The 15,626-nt window shown below is 39.8% G+C and overlaps 1 protein-coding gene across 1 annotated transcript; it reads left to right on the plus strand.

Moving 5' to 3' along the window:
* Positions 1-1,504: 1,504 nt before the first annotated feature.
* On the plus strand, positions 1,505-13,247 carry LOC117052154 (F-actin-uncapping protein LRRC16A-like). Its single transcript, XM_033158927.1, has 7 exons — positions 1,505-1,568; positions 1,651-1,724; positions 3,631-3,719; positions 5,930-5,980; positions 7,560-7,619; positions 11,375-11,496; positions 13,083-13,247. Exons 2-7 carry the CDS (start codon positions 1,685-1,687, stop codon positions 13,132-13,134), a joined length of 414 nt encoding a protein of 137 aa, XP_033014818.1. The 5' UTR covers positions 1,505-1,568; positions 1,651-1,684; the 3' UTR covers positions 13,135-13,247.
* The last annotated feature ends 2,379 nt before the right edge of the window (positions 13,248-15,626 follow it).

Here is a 15,626-nt window from a genome sequence, read left to right on the forward strand (position 1 = left end):
GGTTGGACAGTATTCTCGAAGCTACTAACATGAGTTTGGCCAAACTGCGGGAGGCAGTGAATGATAGGCGTGCCTGGCGTGCTCTGGTCCATGGGGTCACGAAGAGTCGGACACGACTGAACGACTGAACAACAACAAAACTTGTGGCAAGCTACTAACATGATTTGGCCAAACTGCGAGAGGCAGTGAAGGATAGGCGTGCCTGGCGTACTCTGTCCATGGGGTCACGAAGAGTCGGACACGACTGAACGACTGAACAACAACAACAAACTTGTGGCACACATGCTCACACTATGATGTAGGGCTTGATAAACCTGTTTTTGCTTCCTAGAAACTTCAAAAAAGGATGGCGTAGTCTGTTCAGTTTAGGAACATCTTGCTGGAGCGGAATAGCCTAGTACCCCCATTTCCCATAACACACAACCATTGGTTGTTGGTTTTATTCTATTTAGAATAAAATATTTTAAAATTAGAAATAAAACACATGCTACTGGAAGCTCAATAAGGATATGAAGGGCTCTTGCTGTATTGATTCCCTAGTATTCCGTGATCAAAGGCCATTCAACCAGGAGGGCTCCATTTAGCCATCATTCTCATAGTAAACTCTGGTGAGTGCCAACAGGTATGAGGCCATGAAGAAGCGGGATTATCGGCTGCTTAGAGCAGGGGTAGGCAACCTATGGACCGGGGGCCAGATGCGGCCCAATTGCCTTCTCAAACCGGCCTGCGGAAGGGTCTGGGAATCAATGTGTTTTTACACGAGTAGCATGTCCTTTATTTAAAATGCATCTCTGGAGGGATGGTGGACCGGCTTAGAGGAACCTAGGAATATGCTGATTAAAAACAACAACAATAACCAGGGGACTAAAAACTAGCCCAACGGGTTAAGCATGCTTAGTAGAAACAACATTTAGTGTTGGAAAGGAAAAATGAGGGCCCAGGAGAGGAATGCCCTGCCTGATTTCCTTCTAATGTAAAACATCCCCAAGAAGCATGGGGGTTCACTGCATTTTTGAACTTGAAGAGGAGCACTACAGCTAGAAGTTGATAACACATTTTGTTGCAGGTTCAGTTAGTCATTACTATCGATCAGGGATTGGAAAACCTGTTGCCCTCTATATATTATTGAACTCTCAACAACCATGGCCAGCAGCTAGGAATTGTAAGACAGTAAGTCGAACTGGAAGTCCACTGCTTTCCCTTTTGTGATATAGATGCACTTACCTACATGAATTTGTCTAATCAGTTGGTGGCTCACTGTTTTTGCTGCTCCAACAGTAAATAGTGGCAGCCTTCAATTTACCCTCAGGCTGTTAAAACTAGAGAAGAACCTTTAGTGCTTATTGCCCAAATGGTTCTGCAGCACTTTTCTTCAGCTGGACCAGTTTCACACAATGCTGTTTGCTCCTTGGCTACATTATAGAACAAACTAGAGCTCACCCTGGTACTCAGTGCTGTCCTCAACTAATTTGCTTTTTTTTACCTTTGCCTGCTGCCTGTTTTCTTATTCAGTATGTTTTGAGGTGGGTGGGAGACAGGAAGAGGCACCCTGAGGTGAAGAGGAGGAGGTAGGAAGCACGGCAGCTGCCGCCTTGTTAGTAACCTGCTTAAACTTGACGGAAATTAGTGCTCATTCTGATGCTTTTGCAGAAGGCCAGGCTTCTGCTCGAGCGGGATCCAGAAGATGGCTGCCTCTTTCAAGGAGATTCCTGCAGAACTGCATGGTGCGTAAAAGGTTTTTCATGCAGGGAAAGACCAATAGACCTTTATGGTCACCTTGGTTCTGGATGTCATTTTTGATAGTGGGGTGCTTTTGTGGAAAACTTGCCTCCATTTCCTCAATGTCTCTCAGCGTTTACAGATTAAATTCTAGGCCGGAGATTTGAGCTCTAATTCTGGCTTTGGGACTGATATGTTAGTTTTGATAATGTTTTATGGTGATGGAGGGAAAGGGGGAGCAACCAAACAGAGGTGCTTTAAACTAGTAATTTTCTTCAGATGCATTAGGAGTAATTGGCTAGCACCAATTTTTCTACACTCATGAGGGTTGGAACTGCACCTTAAAAATAAAGTAAGTTGGGACACCAAAAATTATAATAGAGCTGGGCCTTGTAGCCTGTCATCTGGCACTTTCCCTCCAACTGCCTCCATATATAGATGCCCAAACAGTAAGAATCTAGAAAGCCTAAAAGAGACAGTAGCCACAAGAGTACTTTGAAATCTCAGAGCAATCTTGCCTGAACAGAAACTTGTGCTGCGGTTTAATAAGCAGTAGCTGACAAGCTTCACAAGGCCTGAGAGCTTAATTAACGGCCCAGTGTATCAAGTGCCTTTGACTGGCAATGGTTAGCACTACCTTTAAAAGCAAAAATTGGATACTCTGGTTTCTCTCCAGATCATATAAATCTTTCACCTTTTAGAAACAAAAATTGCCACAAGCTACAACAGAATTACATTTTTCAGCAGTCAATGTATTTTCCTCAGGTGCCTACCTAGCGGTTTAGTTAGGTTGGCCCCCACAAAAATTGTGAAGAAAGATGGAGAGCACTGGGGAATGCCAAGGTAGCAAGGGACAATGTGTGTGTGTGCTGATACAGCTCCTTGCCAAGGGCACAAGGGAGCCTATGTACGCCTCTGATTTTACTATTTAACACACACTGATGGTGACTCCAGAAAGTTTAGAAACTTCTGATAATGCAGACATGATAATACCAACTATGCAATAGTCAGTAGGTCAAACAAAAGTAGACTTCCAGTTTATGTGGTCACCTTTCCTCACATTTCTACAAATGTAGCCCAATATAAAAACTGAGGAAGTAGTTTTTAAAATAAATGTATTGTCCAGACTAGACATGACATTATGCATTTTTGCATTAAAGGTATATGGGTGGTTGTTTTTAATGAAAATAGATGGGGACTGATAGGATTGCAGCAGGAATGGAAGGTGAATATAACCTTTTCCCCTCTGCTTCTGTCTAAGGGAAATCACTCCTTTCTAGCTGCTAATGGAAGGAAATCCCCTGTTGGCGTGCTACAATGCCAACAATTATCAGCCCCACATGGCCCTCGTGGTGCCTTTTGTTTTTTGTTTTTTAATCAGCATAATACAAAAAAAAATACTTAGATAACATATCTAGTATGGCCCTTTAGAGGACTCACCCCCCCCCCCAGGCATAAAGTGAGCTATCTTATTTTAGCACAACTTTTAGCCAATTGCCAAAGCCTCTTGTCCTGGTTCTGTGCCCAGCCTCACCTTAACATTCATATTCTTTGCTATCATTTTGGCAGCTAAGACTGCAATCCTATCTATATTCATTTATCTGGGAGTAAGCCCTATTGAACTTGGGACAGCTTCTGAGTAGACACATGCTGCTAGAATGCAAAATTTTGTGACCCTGACCCTGATGTACATTTATGCATTTTAAAATTTATTTAACATATATTTATACCACTTAATTACCAAAGTTTCTAAGCAGGAAAGCAGGAATTTGGCAAACTGGTCCCATTCTGCTCAAGAAAAGTTTTATGAAAGCTCAAGCCGTTCAGAGATTGTGGCAAGGATCTCCTCCCCTCTTTTAGGGGCTTCATGTCTGCAGGAGATTTATTTATCCTGTCTTGTCTCTTTTTCAGAAAGCATCACCAATTTATTAGGGACACATGACGTCATCCTGCTGAATGCTCAACTCCACATCAAATCCAAAGTTGAAAATATTGTCCTGGTATGTATTGATAGCTCAATTTTACCACTCTTCTTGGTTTGTGTATGTTTCCCAGGCCTCTACACCATGCAGTTGAATGTCATGGCCCGTAAATATTTCCTAGGTCACATGCATCCCAACATGCTCCAGCCCTTATATGGATCTTTCTTGATAAAGAGTAATTACATATATCCATAAGTACAGAAATAATGAATTAGGGTAGCATTCTGTATAGCATTTAATTACTGTAATATGGTACTGCTGAGTACTTGCTTCTGCACCTCTGTATATCTACTCAACTTGTATGTTTGCAAGTAAACATTATTCCTGCATTGCAGGGGGTTGGACTAAATGACCCTTGGGGCCCCTTCCAACTCTACATTCTATGATTGCCAAGTTACTAATCCTAATCATATTTACATGGATGAACATTCCACATACCGGTATTTTATGGTTACTGTAAATTATTCCCGAGTAATTAAGCTTTGCAATCTGAAGCAAAGAGACTCTTATTTTGTAATGGCAAAATATTTGATTATGGGAGAAATATAGGTTTAGCTGCAGTCTCATCCTTTATGAAACATGCAGTTGGACTAACAAGAAAAAGAAAAGGCATAACTAAGTCTGCAGTCCTGTACACACTTACCTGTTTGTACTTGGGGAAGTAAGGATCATTAAAACTCAATCGAGCATACTTCTGAGCAGAACCCATAATCTTTAGCTTTCTTACCAACCATTCATCATAAGGGCCCTGGGTGGATTGCACAATATGAAAAATCAATTACATATTTTTAATTCTTAAGGATTCTGCTGTTAGCTTACAAACAGTGGAGACAACAGATACAAAAGTGAAGAAATTTAATATAAGATTAGACAGTATACTGCAGAGTAGATCCTGTAATGTAGGTGCAACCTGTTCCAACCAAAATAAAATAAAATTTAGGTTCTTTAAAGGATTGCAGTTTATTTATTTATTTCATTTCCTCCAATTAGCTCAGGCTAGCAAAAGCATATACGGTTTGTCTCACCACCCCATTTTGTTATTGGTTTGTGTGTGTGTGTGTGTGTGTGTGTGTGTGTGTTTAAATCTATAATGTTTTATTTATTAAATTTGTATACCACCCTTAATGCGATGATCACAGGGTGGTTGGTTCACAACACACACAGTTACTATATTGTTGGAAATCACCTTGAGACTTTTGCTCTGAAATGCAGCTTATAAATAGTCTTAATAAGTCTTCACAACCTACTTTGCAAAGGACAACCCTCTATTTGAACTATTGCCTGATCTAAATACAGAGATGAGGAACCCTAAGAAAAGATAGCAGGTGCCTTGAAGTTGGCAATCCACAATTATGGCAGCTGAGCAGCAGGCTGATCAGGCACACAGAGAACCTGATCAGTCTTCCCCATCAAATAGAGATGCAGGGCTTTTTTCAGCCGGAAATCACTGGAACTCAATACCAGCACCTCTCAGATGGGCTGCCATTGCCATTATAAGAGAACCAGAGTTCACAGTGAGTTCTGGCACCTCATTTTCTAGGAAAATAATACAGGTGAGGTATATTGCATTTCTTATTTAAATTACAGCAATCCTTTGAAAATTTGCACCAGTACCTATAAATTAGCACATGTATATTGTATGCAATTCTGTGTGCTTGTTCTTGATTGTGCAGTTTTAAGTGGCCACCTTCGATGCAATGCTTTATTTGGGGGCTGTGGGACTGGGGCCTTAAGTTTCTCTTAGCCTTCTCAAAGTTGGCCCTCTGGCAAAATTATTTGCTGACTGGGGGGGTGGCGGCAGAGTGACACAGCACACACACACACACAGTGGTACCCGTCGGGTTACGACACTTCAGGTTACGACTCCGCTAACCCAGAAATAGTACCTCTGGTTAAGAACTTTGCTTCAGGATAAGAAACAGAAATCGCACAACAGCGGCACAGCGGCAGCGGAGGCCCATTAGCTTAAAGTTGGTACCTCAGGTAACAGTTTCAGGTTAAGAACGGACCTCCAGAACGATTAAGTTCTTAACCCGAGGTACCACTGTATATGGCTTCACAATCTGCCCTTCCCCCCTGGTTTACGGATAAAAATTGCAAGAATAAATCCTTAAGCCCCTTGTAGACGTTGTTCATCATTTTCTCCCTAAATCCCTGTACGTGGAAATGCAGTTAGGCCTCCTCCTCCTCCTGATCCCTGTTCTCTTTGGCCTTGCCTTCCTATCCAGGTTTTGATGCCCTGGCGAGCCCTGGTGGTGCGGGCAAAACTCCCGGCCAAGGTAAGACCTGTCCTGACCATGTTTTCTGTTAGGACTTTTTTGTATTGGATCAGCTTGTTATTTGTTGCAGATTGCTTCTTTAGCTTGTAAACAGCCTTGTGTGTCGTAATATAGGAGGTGGCGTATAAATTAAAAGTGAAATGAAATGAAATTGAACCCCAGAGCAGGCCCTGATGGCTCTCTTCTCAGAGCAGTTAGCCATTCTAGTCAGGTTTGCACTCCTTCCTAAAATACCACATTTTCATTTGGTCTCTGAGGCCCAAGAAGCCTTGGTGGCTTCATATTATTCCCCACCCCCAACAGTTTAATTCTAGCATTGTGAGGGATTTGTTGTTTTTGTTTGTTTTCTCTTTGCAATAGTTTTTATTTCATTTTACAATATAAATGTATAACAATACCAAATACATATCCGTATAAAGAGACTTCCCTGAATCTTGAGACTCCCCCCCATCCCCTCCATGGGTCCTATTGTCAACATTTTAAACTGCATATTATTTCATAATATATATTTGTATCTGTTCATATTGTCCATAGTGGTTTGTTACATTTCAAGTGAGATTAAGATCCTGCTAATGTTTTCATCTGCTTACAGTGGTCTCCTAAATAAATTTTTCCATTCTTTCTTTAAGTTTTTATCTTCTTGGTTCCTGAGCTTTCTGGTCAGTTTTGCCATTTCGGCATAGTCTAACAGCTTGGTTTGTGCATTGTACAGGATTTCTTTATTACTGTAGTTAGGAATTCTCCCCGAACTAAAAATCCCCTCATGCTGTTACATAATAGCTATGCTACTTCATTACCACAGGAGTCCCAGGCAAACCCTAGGCACAAATTGAATGACAAACCAGTGAAATTTCGCACTGGTATTTTTTTTAAAAAAAATTATTCTACTACTTTTTGCTTTAATGCAGTTCATGGTTCTTTTTTGAGGCTTAGCTTTCTGGTCTTTCTTGACTGGGGAATTGGGAGGGGTACATCCTTACTTATTTACTGTATATCACAGGCCGTGGATACTGTTTAATAATAATAATAATAATAATAATAATAATAATAATAAATCTCTAAGCTGTTTCCATAAAATATTCATTACAAAATAGCAATAAAATAAGACTTTTAAAATAGGACACAAAATATATTAAAATATAGATAAAATAAAAACATTTTTAAAAACAATTTTTTTCGTGTATGGGGTTGGCTTGCCTAAACAAAATAGCTTTTGACAGTATGATGGCACCTGCCTATATCAGTAGGCAGGGAGTTCCATATAACTTTCTGCTTTAAAATGCTAAAGTATAAATGGTTGTGCAACTCTCCCCTTCCAAAAACATATATTATTTCATAGAATTGTAGAGTTGGAAGGGACCTTAACCTGCAGGAGAGCTGTGCTCACTGCTTATGCAGAGAAGATTACCATATATGAAAGCATTTTCTGTGTTGGTAAATATCTGAAGAATAAAATATCGTTATTGCATCAGTTATGAAGGACACACACATACAGGTGTACATTTTAGGTTTCTCTTTAAAATGCATTGGATACCTGATCCCTCTGCACTTACCTAACCTTGCATGTTTCCACCTGCAGGTACAAGTTAGCTTCAGCTTCTTAGCTGTGCAGATCATCAGTATAGGAGGAGATAACCGGGTGAGTGCAAGATGTATTGGGATCAGGCTGTTGTGATTCTCTCCCTGTGCCATACAGACATTAAGCACACTTTTCCTCCCCTCCCTATGGGCGAGGGCCTAGTGTTTTTTTGGGGGGGGGGGCAGATGCCAGATAATCTTTCCCCACAGTAAATGCTACAAAGCTGTCATATGTGCACATAGACCAAGAATTTGTATATAACTGGTTACAAATATTCATTTTAATCATGTCCTTAACCAACAAGACCATCCTTAATGTTGCCATTTTATTCTATTGTATTCCATTCCATTTATTTATTATGTCTACTTCTGTACCTTCTGTAACAAAACTGATGTATAGAAATGAAGGTGATGTTTTCTTGGCACTGGAAATAAAAAGACAGGGAAGCTTTCAGCTGCTTGATTTATGTGTGTCAGACCACTGTAAAAGGCACAGAAGTGGGACCAGTAAATTTTTTGATTGCTCTGACATTAAACAGCCAGTCTATTGTCATTAAAATTACTCATGTCCAGCAGTTAAAGGGCAGTAGACGACATTCTCTCCTGGTAAAATAAAATCCCATTTCTGATGCTTACTGAGAATCAAAGGGCACTCCTGAAATTGAAAAAAAAAGAATTACACCACTTTCTATTTTAGATTGGTTTAATAAAGTGTGCACAAAGGCCTTAATGAGCCAACTGGCCCATTATAAAATATGGAAGAAATAGTGCATACCATCAGTCTTCAAATGGTGGTCAGCACTCACTCCTGGGTCATGGACTGATCTACCACCCTACAAATATATAGTAAATAATTACGAAATTTGTCCCTAGGTGTATGGTTGGGTTAAAGGTATCTGAAAATGTTGACTACTGCCTTAGACAGTGGGCATTTGGGCAGCACTAGCAAGTGGATGTTTGTATTCTGACTATATTTTTCACATGTTATGTATTTGTTATTATTATTGTATTTTTACTCTTTGTTGTAAACCACCTCAGGATTCTTTGAAGAGAAAAGTAAACTATAAATTTAATAAACCGCAAAACTGTGTATCTATACACATTGTTGAATTTATGAACTACTGAAGCGTTAAGTTTCAAGATAATATGCATCCATACTCATTATTCTCACTTTTATTATGTATTATTTATTTTGTGTCTAATATTTTGTATTCAGGCAGTGATTCATTCTGTGCTTGTTGCTATTGTTTGTAATGCACTTAAGTGTTAAGTACTGTATACTTGAGTATAAGCCTAGTTTTTCAGCACATTTTTTGTGTTGAAAAGCTGCCCTCGGCTTATACTTGAGTGAGGCGGGCGGTGGGGGCGGCGAGAAAGAAGCCCTTTCTCTCCGCTCGTGCCACCACTCGCTCTCCCCAGTCAACCATTCCTTAAGCGTACAAGAACAGCGGTTCTTTACTCTCCCCAGGCAGCTTGTTCCATTCCTGAACTGCTCGCATAAATGCAAACTTGGCAAAGGAGGAAGAGGAAGGAGCAGCCCAAAGGGCTGCTTTTGGGCTGCTCGTTCCTCCTCCTTCTCCACAGCGGCAAAGGTGAACCGGCTTATACTCGAGTCAATAAGCTTTCCCAGGTTTTTGTGGGAAAATTAGGTGCCTCGGTTTATATTCGGTCGGCTTATATTCGGGTATATACGGTACATTAACATCTTGTACTTCTATTAAGTTCTAGTTATATTTAATTATATCAATAATTCATGTTATAGTCTTATCCTTGTTGTTGTTGTTCAGTCGTTCAGTCGTGTCCGACTCTTCGTGACCCCATGGACCAGAGCACGCCAGGCACGCCTATCCTTCACTGCCTCTCGCAGTTTGGCCAAACTCATGTTAGTAGCTTCAAGAACACTGTCCAACCATCTCATCCTCTGTCGTCCCCTTCTCCTTGTGCCCTCCATCTTTCCCAACATCAGGGTCTTTTCTAGGGATTCTTCTCTTCTCATGAGGTGGCCAAAGTACTGGAGCCTCAACTTCAGGATCTGTCCTTCTAGTGAGTACTCAGGGCTGATTTCTTTGAGAATGGATAGTCTTATCCTTATATTTTAATAAAACAAAAAGCAAACAAACCAGGAACTGCAATTCAGCAGCTAAAATCCCAGTTTGGCTCAGAGCCTAGGGCTTTCTGGTCAGAAGGTCAGTGGTTCGAATCCCTGCGACAGGGTGAGCTCCCGTTGCTCGGTCCCTGCTCCTGCCAACCTAGCAGTTCAAAAGCACGCCGTGCAGGTAGATAAATAGATACCGCTCCCCAGCGGCAAGGTAAACCGTGTTTCTGTGCTCTGCTCTGGTTTGCCAGAAGCGGCTTAGTCATGCTAGCCACATGACCCAGAAGCTGTACGCCGGCTCTCTCGGCCAGTAAAGCGAGATTAGTGCCGCAACCCCAGAGTTGTCCGCGACTGGACCTAACAGTCAGGGGTCCATTCACCTTTATGCATGAACCAATTGTTTCTCTTTTCTGCTAACAATTCTTGGAAATTTATTACCTCTGTTTTGCACCAATTTTTGCTTTTTATGTGTTCATTATGTGTTCGTTTTCACATGTGAAATATTGGAGGCTATGGAGCAGGTCTGATTTTTCACTGGAGGAACCAAAAGAACTCAAATTTAGCAGGAATATTTTCTAAACCTTTCCAATGTTTCTTACAGAGAAGATGATGCAGATATGCAAACATAATTATTAGATCCCCCCTCCAGAATCTACAAACAATCAAAAAGGAGATATTAAACTGGTTTGTTTGACGATTGATTCAGACTTTGAAATTAGCCTAGATTTGAATTGTTTGCCAGTAGTATTAGCAACCTATTACTGCTCCACAATCTTTACTAATCAGATTAGGGTGTAGTGAAGAGGACAGTTTGGGACCTATGAAATAAGAGTTGCTTGCCACATGGTTACAGGGCCATAACAATCATTTGTCTTATTTTGTGCCAGATTTTGCTTTAGATTCTTTTTATACACTTTTTTCCTACATGGTATTTTGTTGTTCTGTGCTTGAGGTTCTTCTGCCTTTGTGTGTGACTCTCTCTGTGTGTTTTTTAAAGCACAGATGTATTTGTTATCAAGTGTCCTTACACCATATTCTTCCTTAAGCTCAAAGCTCTTATGAGGACCTTGGACATTGCTGAGGTGCACATCTATTTAACTTCAGCAGTGATATAACAAAAGGCACTTTCTCATAATACATCATGTAATTCTCCCTCTTTCAAAAAGTTACCCGAGGATATAGATAATCTCAGTGGGTTGGCAGGGAATAAATGTTTAAAATCAACTCAGTCTTCTATAGAGAAAGACACATTTGGAGCCTGGGGAGTGAAAATATATACAAATGTTCAATATTTTAGTCATTTTGCGGAAGATTTTTCTTTAGCTAGAAAGTATGGGATTTTTTTATATACCCTTTCTACTTGCTTTCAATTATTTTCTTTTATGATATAAGCATCTTCTGTGTAGCTCGTCCTCTTTTCCAAAGGAGAATTTGGGCTATTACATCTCCTTTTTTGCCTGTGATAATTTCATACCTCCCTTCTCTAAAGAAAATTATTCATTTTAATTTAATAGTAATAGTGAGAAGAAAAAGCTCGTGTATGTTGGAAAACAAAATGAGTTAATGTTTTATTATAAATTCTTTATCATTACAAATATTATTATTTTAGTACCCTTGTTTAAAATAAAGTGTATTATGAGAGAATAACTATTGTTTAAATACTGAAACTTTTAAATAGATAATATCTCCCCTCATATGTCTTCTCTTCTACTTAACTAAAGGTTGTCGTGGAGACAGATAAATCTTCTTTTGAATTTGAGTTCTTGTCATTGGATGATTTGGAGCATATGGTCATCCACGTGGTCACATCTCTGAAGAAGATCTTTCCAATTTCTTCACCTGGGTAAGGAGGTTATATAATTTACCAAAGCCCAAGGTTGTACATATTTTGGAGACTTTTGAACAGGTGGGGGAACCTTTGGCCCTGTATATATTGTTGGACTACAATTTTCACCATCTTTGACCGTTAACTATGCTGGCTGGAGCTGATGGGAGTTGGAGCCGAACAAAATCTGGTGAGACACAGGTTCCCCAGCCCACATTAGAAGATACGGGCTGAACGCTGGTGACCAGGGCCAAACTGGTTAGATGGGTTTGGAGTGGTTATTATTATATAGCACATTAGCATGCTCAAATCAGGTACATTATCTTAAATAAAACATACAACAAGGATAGCCATCATGGTTCTGTCCAGATATTTTGGACTACAGCTTCCATTATCCTTGGCTATTCTGGCTGGGTTTGATGGGAGTTGTAGTACACAACATCTGGAGGGTGTCACATTGGTTATCCCTACCTCACAACAACCCTTTAAATCAGGGCAGTGTTATTATGCTTCACATTGCAGGTATGAAGATATGGGGTGAAACAGTAGAGAATTTAAGAGATAGTGGTATGCCTTAGGCTTTCCTATAGACTAATCACGTGATTTTAACAAGTGACTTATTGGTTAACAGTTCAGTCTTATACCCACTATCCTATACTAGCATCTGTTTCCCAAAAGCATCTTGTATGAAGCATCTCTTGAAAGGGATAGTGGAAGCTCACTGACACAGCCCATTAGGGAAAGGGACCATAGCTTTATGATAAAGGACATTTTTATCTCATGTTTCATACCCAGATAATGCAAGAAGTGATAATGCAGTGGGCAACCAACACTTCTTGGGCTTCGTATTTGTAAAGACTCAAGCCGATAACAGTTCTAATGACAGGACAAGAAAGTACTTTGTTGTGGATAACTACACAACATTGATCTATCTAGCTTAGTATTATCACCACTGAGAGGCAGTGGCTCTCCAGATAATAAGCTTTGAGCCTTTCTTGGCCCTCTCTGGAAATACCAGGGGTTGAACCTGGGACTGGTTGCAGACAAAGCTTGTGCTCTACCATCTTCATCTTATAAAGCCATGGCAGACTCCAGTTAATGTATAAGGGGTGGGCAGGAATGGAGCACAGATGATATTTTGTTGAAACCAGACAGAAGCCTACAACACCTTCTTTATTTCTGAGAAAGTACAATGGTCACGTATACAAGTAGTACTTGGAAACTGATTTACTGAGACTGTGCCAGAGCAATATTGTAAGAATGGCAGGGTGTTACAGATCAGCACTTGTTTTGGTTGAAGTTCCCAGAAGCATTTTTGGGTTTAGAGATGCGTAACTGATTACCTTAAGCACCAGATGTTTCAACAGTACCAATTTTTTTTTGTTTCTTTTAAACAAATGGAAGGTGGGGGGGGGGGAATACATGAGTGGACAGTGTTGTTATGTTTTAGGCACTAGATGGCTGTGGTCTTAATTGTTTGTAGGTGGAATCAGGAGCTTCCTGTGTCCTGTCCTGATATAATGTTTTTGTCCAACTTCCTGACTGGTGCGTCCTCTAAGCCTTCAATGAGAAAAATGTAATTGGTTTTTCCCTTTGTTTTGAAGAAACCTGCTCCAAAATGCCTCCCCCATCTTGCTCAACAGAATAAAGCGATAACAGATTCCTTGGAAGAATTGCTAAAGGAAAATCAAGGCCCATGTGGTAATCTTTATATATGAAAATTATTGGAGGAAAATATGTTGGAAGTAATTGTTGAGCCAAACTATAGTTGTGAAGAACGTAAGAAATGTAAACTAGGGATGAGGAATATATCAATTCTGGTTTCTTATTTTTCTCCACATTTTCACAGCTGTTTGCAATATTGTTTTAAAAAATCCTCATGAAAATTCACCAGCATTTGTGTGAATTTCTCCTTATATACACATTTGTTTATGCAGTTTCTCCTGATATAATGAATTTAATGTCACCTTCATTAACATATTCAATTATATGCACACTTTGTCCTAGTATATGTATTTTGTTACCCATTCCTTGGCTGGAGAAACGTACTGCAAAATTTGGAGAATGCAAATTTTGAAGGATGGCTATGTTTCTCCAATGTTTCTGAAAGTTTGAGTTAGTTAGGTAGGCTCCTCTCTGCAAAGTGAATCAAATTTCTCCTCTATCCCTAGCCTAAACTAGCCTTTAAAATATGCTTACAAAAGTGTTTAGCCTTTTTTAAAAAGTGAGCTACTGGGGGTCGTAGGGAAGGGATGTATGGCTCCATCTCTCCTCAGACAGCCCACTGTTTCCTATATTGGGCACAGAGGAGGCACATAACTTGTTTATCCACCTGCATGCAGTTTCTTGTTGTGTGTGGCATCTAGGTGAGTGCTTAATACAAGGCTAGTTAATCATCATCATCATCATCATCATCATCATCATCATCTGGCTGGGTTTCCCCAGCCACTCTGGGTGGTTTCCAACAAAACATTAAAATACAATAATTCATCAGATATTAAAAGCTTCCCTAAACATACTATTTAAACTAAAAGTTTAAACTAAACTAAAAGTTTAAACATACTATTAAACTGGTGGTAAAACTAAAGCTTACTTCCCTTAGAGTGCTCAGGCCCTTTAAAAAATCTGACAATTCTGAATTCATATGAATTTAGCATACGCACACATTGGAAAATAGGGCTGCAGGCAGGGTGTATGTGTGTTTTTGACTTTGGCTTCAGAAGCACAGAGTTGCTAGTAGCTGCCACTCTGGCACCCTTTCTAGGAATCATTTTATGTAGAACTTGCTTTCCCTAGACTGCAGATGCTTTTGCAGCCATCTCCCCATGTGCACATATGGTCAATCTTTCCTTTGATTAAGACTGCCATCCTCTATTGGTTTACCTGGGAGTAAGCTTCACCGAACACAACAATAGTATTTCCAAGTAGCCTTTCATAGGATTGGTCCATAGAATATTTATATCCTGCCTTAACAATTATTGATTATCTTCATAGCTGTTCACAAAATGATAAAATATGAACCAATTTTAAACAACATCTTAAAAATGAAACACTAGAAGCAGCCAGACAGTAAATGGGAGATGAAATTGCTGATAAAGCTAAGCAGCAGCATCCAATTAAGCATTATAAACCATTAAAGGTCTGGGCAAGTAGGCTGCTTTGTGCATCAGCTGTATATATGAGATGATGGTTTCTATGGTTGTGCAGCTGTCAGGTGGCCAGATGCCAAGGAGGACAGCAGGGCTCCTGTGCTATTTAAATAGTTGTGAAGAAGAGAGAATTTTAGCATTGACAGCTTTTTGTGACATGGTGTGGTCGTTAGGAGGGTTGAATTAGGGCTGAGGAAACCCTGGTTGAAATCCCAACTCAGCTGTGAAACTCACCGAGCAACTTTTGGTCATTAATTCTTTCTGATGCTGCCTAACTAACCTCAAAGGATTGTTGTGTGGATAAACTTGACAGGGGGGAAACCATGTGCCCTGCTGTGAGCTCCTTCAAAAAAGGGCAGGATAAAAATGTAAGAAATACAAGATTGATACACAGTCAAAGCACTCATAGTTCAAACTTGTCCAAACTTTCAGTAGCTACATTTGCTGTTGTAACAAATGAGGTCTGTTGAGATATTTACAAATTGGAGGAATGAAGCTGGTGGAAACTCACATCTCTTCTCCACTACTGCTTTACTTTATCTCAAATGTACTCCTTTTTATACAGGTAGGTAGCTGTGTTGGTCTGCCATAGTCAAAACAAACAAAATTAAAAATTCCTTCCAGTAGCACCTTAGAGACCAACTAAGTTTGTTCTTGGTATGAGGTTTCGTGTGCATGCACACTTCTTCAGATACTACCTTCAGATACACTTCTTCAGATACTACCTGAAGAAGTGTGCATGCACACGAAAGCTCATACCAAGAACAAACTTAGTTGGTCTCTAAGGTGCTATTGGAAGGATTTTTTTATTTTGTCTCCTTTTTATAGTTTTTTCTTAGTTTTTTTTTTTTTTTTTTTTAGATTTTACAGCTGTATTTTCTATTTTTTGTATCCAGAAGATTGTTGGCAGGGTTGAGGAGTGAGGAATGGGGTTGATATTACTAATATGCCCCAAATATCTGATTTGGGCAAAGTATTCTTGGCTCAGAATATCTATAT

This window comes from Lacerta agilis, chromosome 8, assembly GCF_009819535.1.
Source record: "Lacerta agilis isolate rLacAgi1 chromosome 8, rLacAgi1.pri, whole genome shotgun sequence".
NCBI classification, from domain to species: Eukaryota; Metazoa; Chordata; class Lepidosauria; order Squamata; family Lacertidae; genus Lacerta; species Lacerta agilis.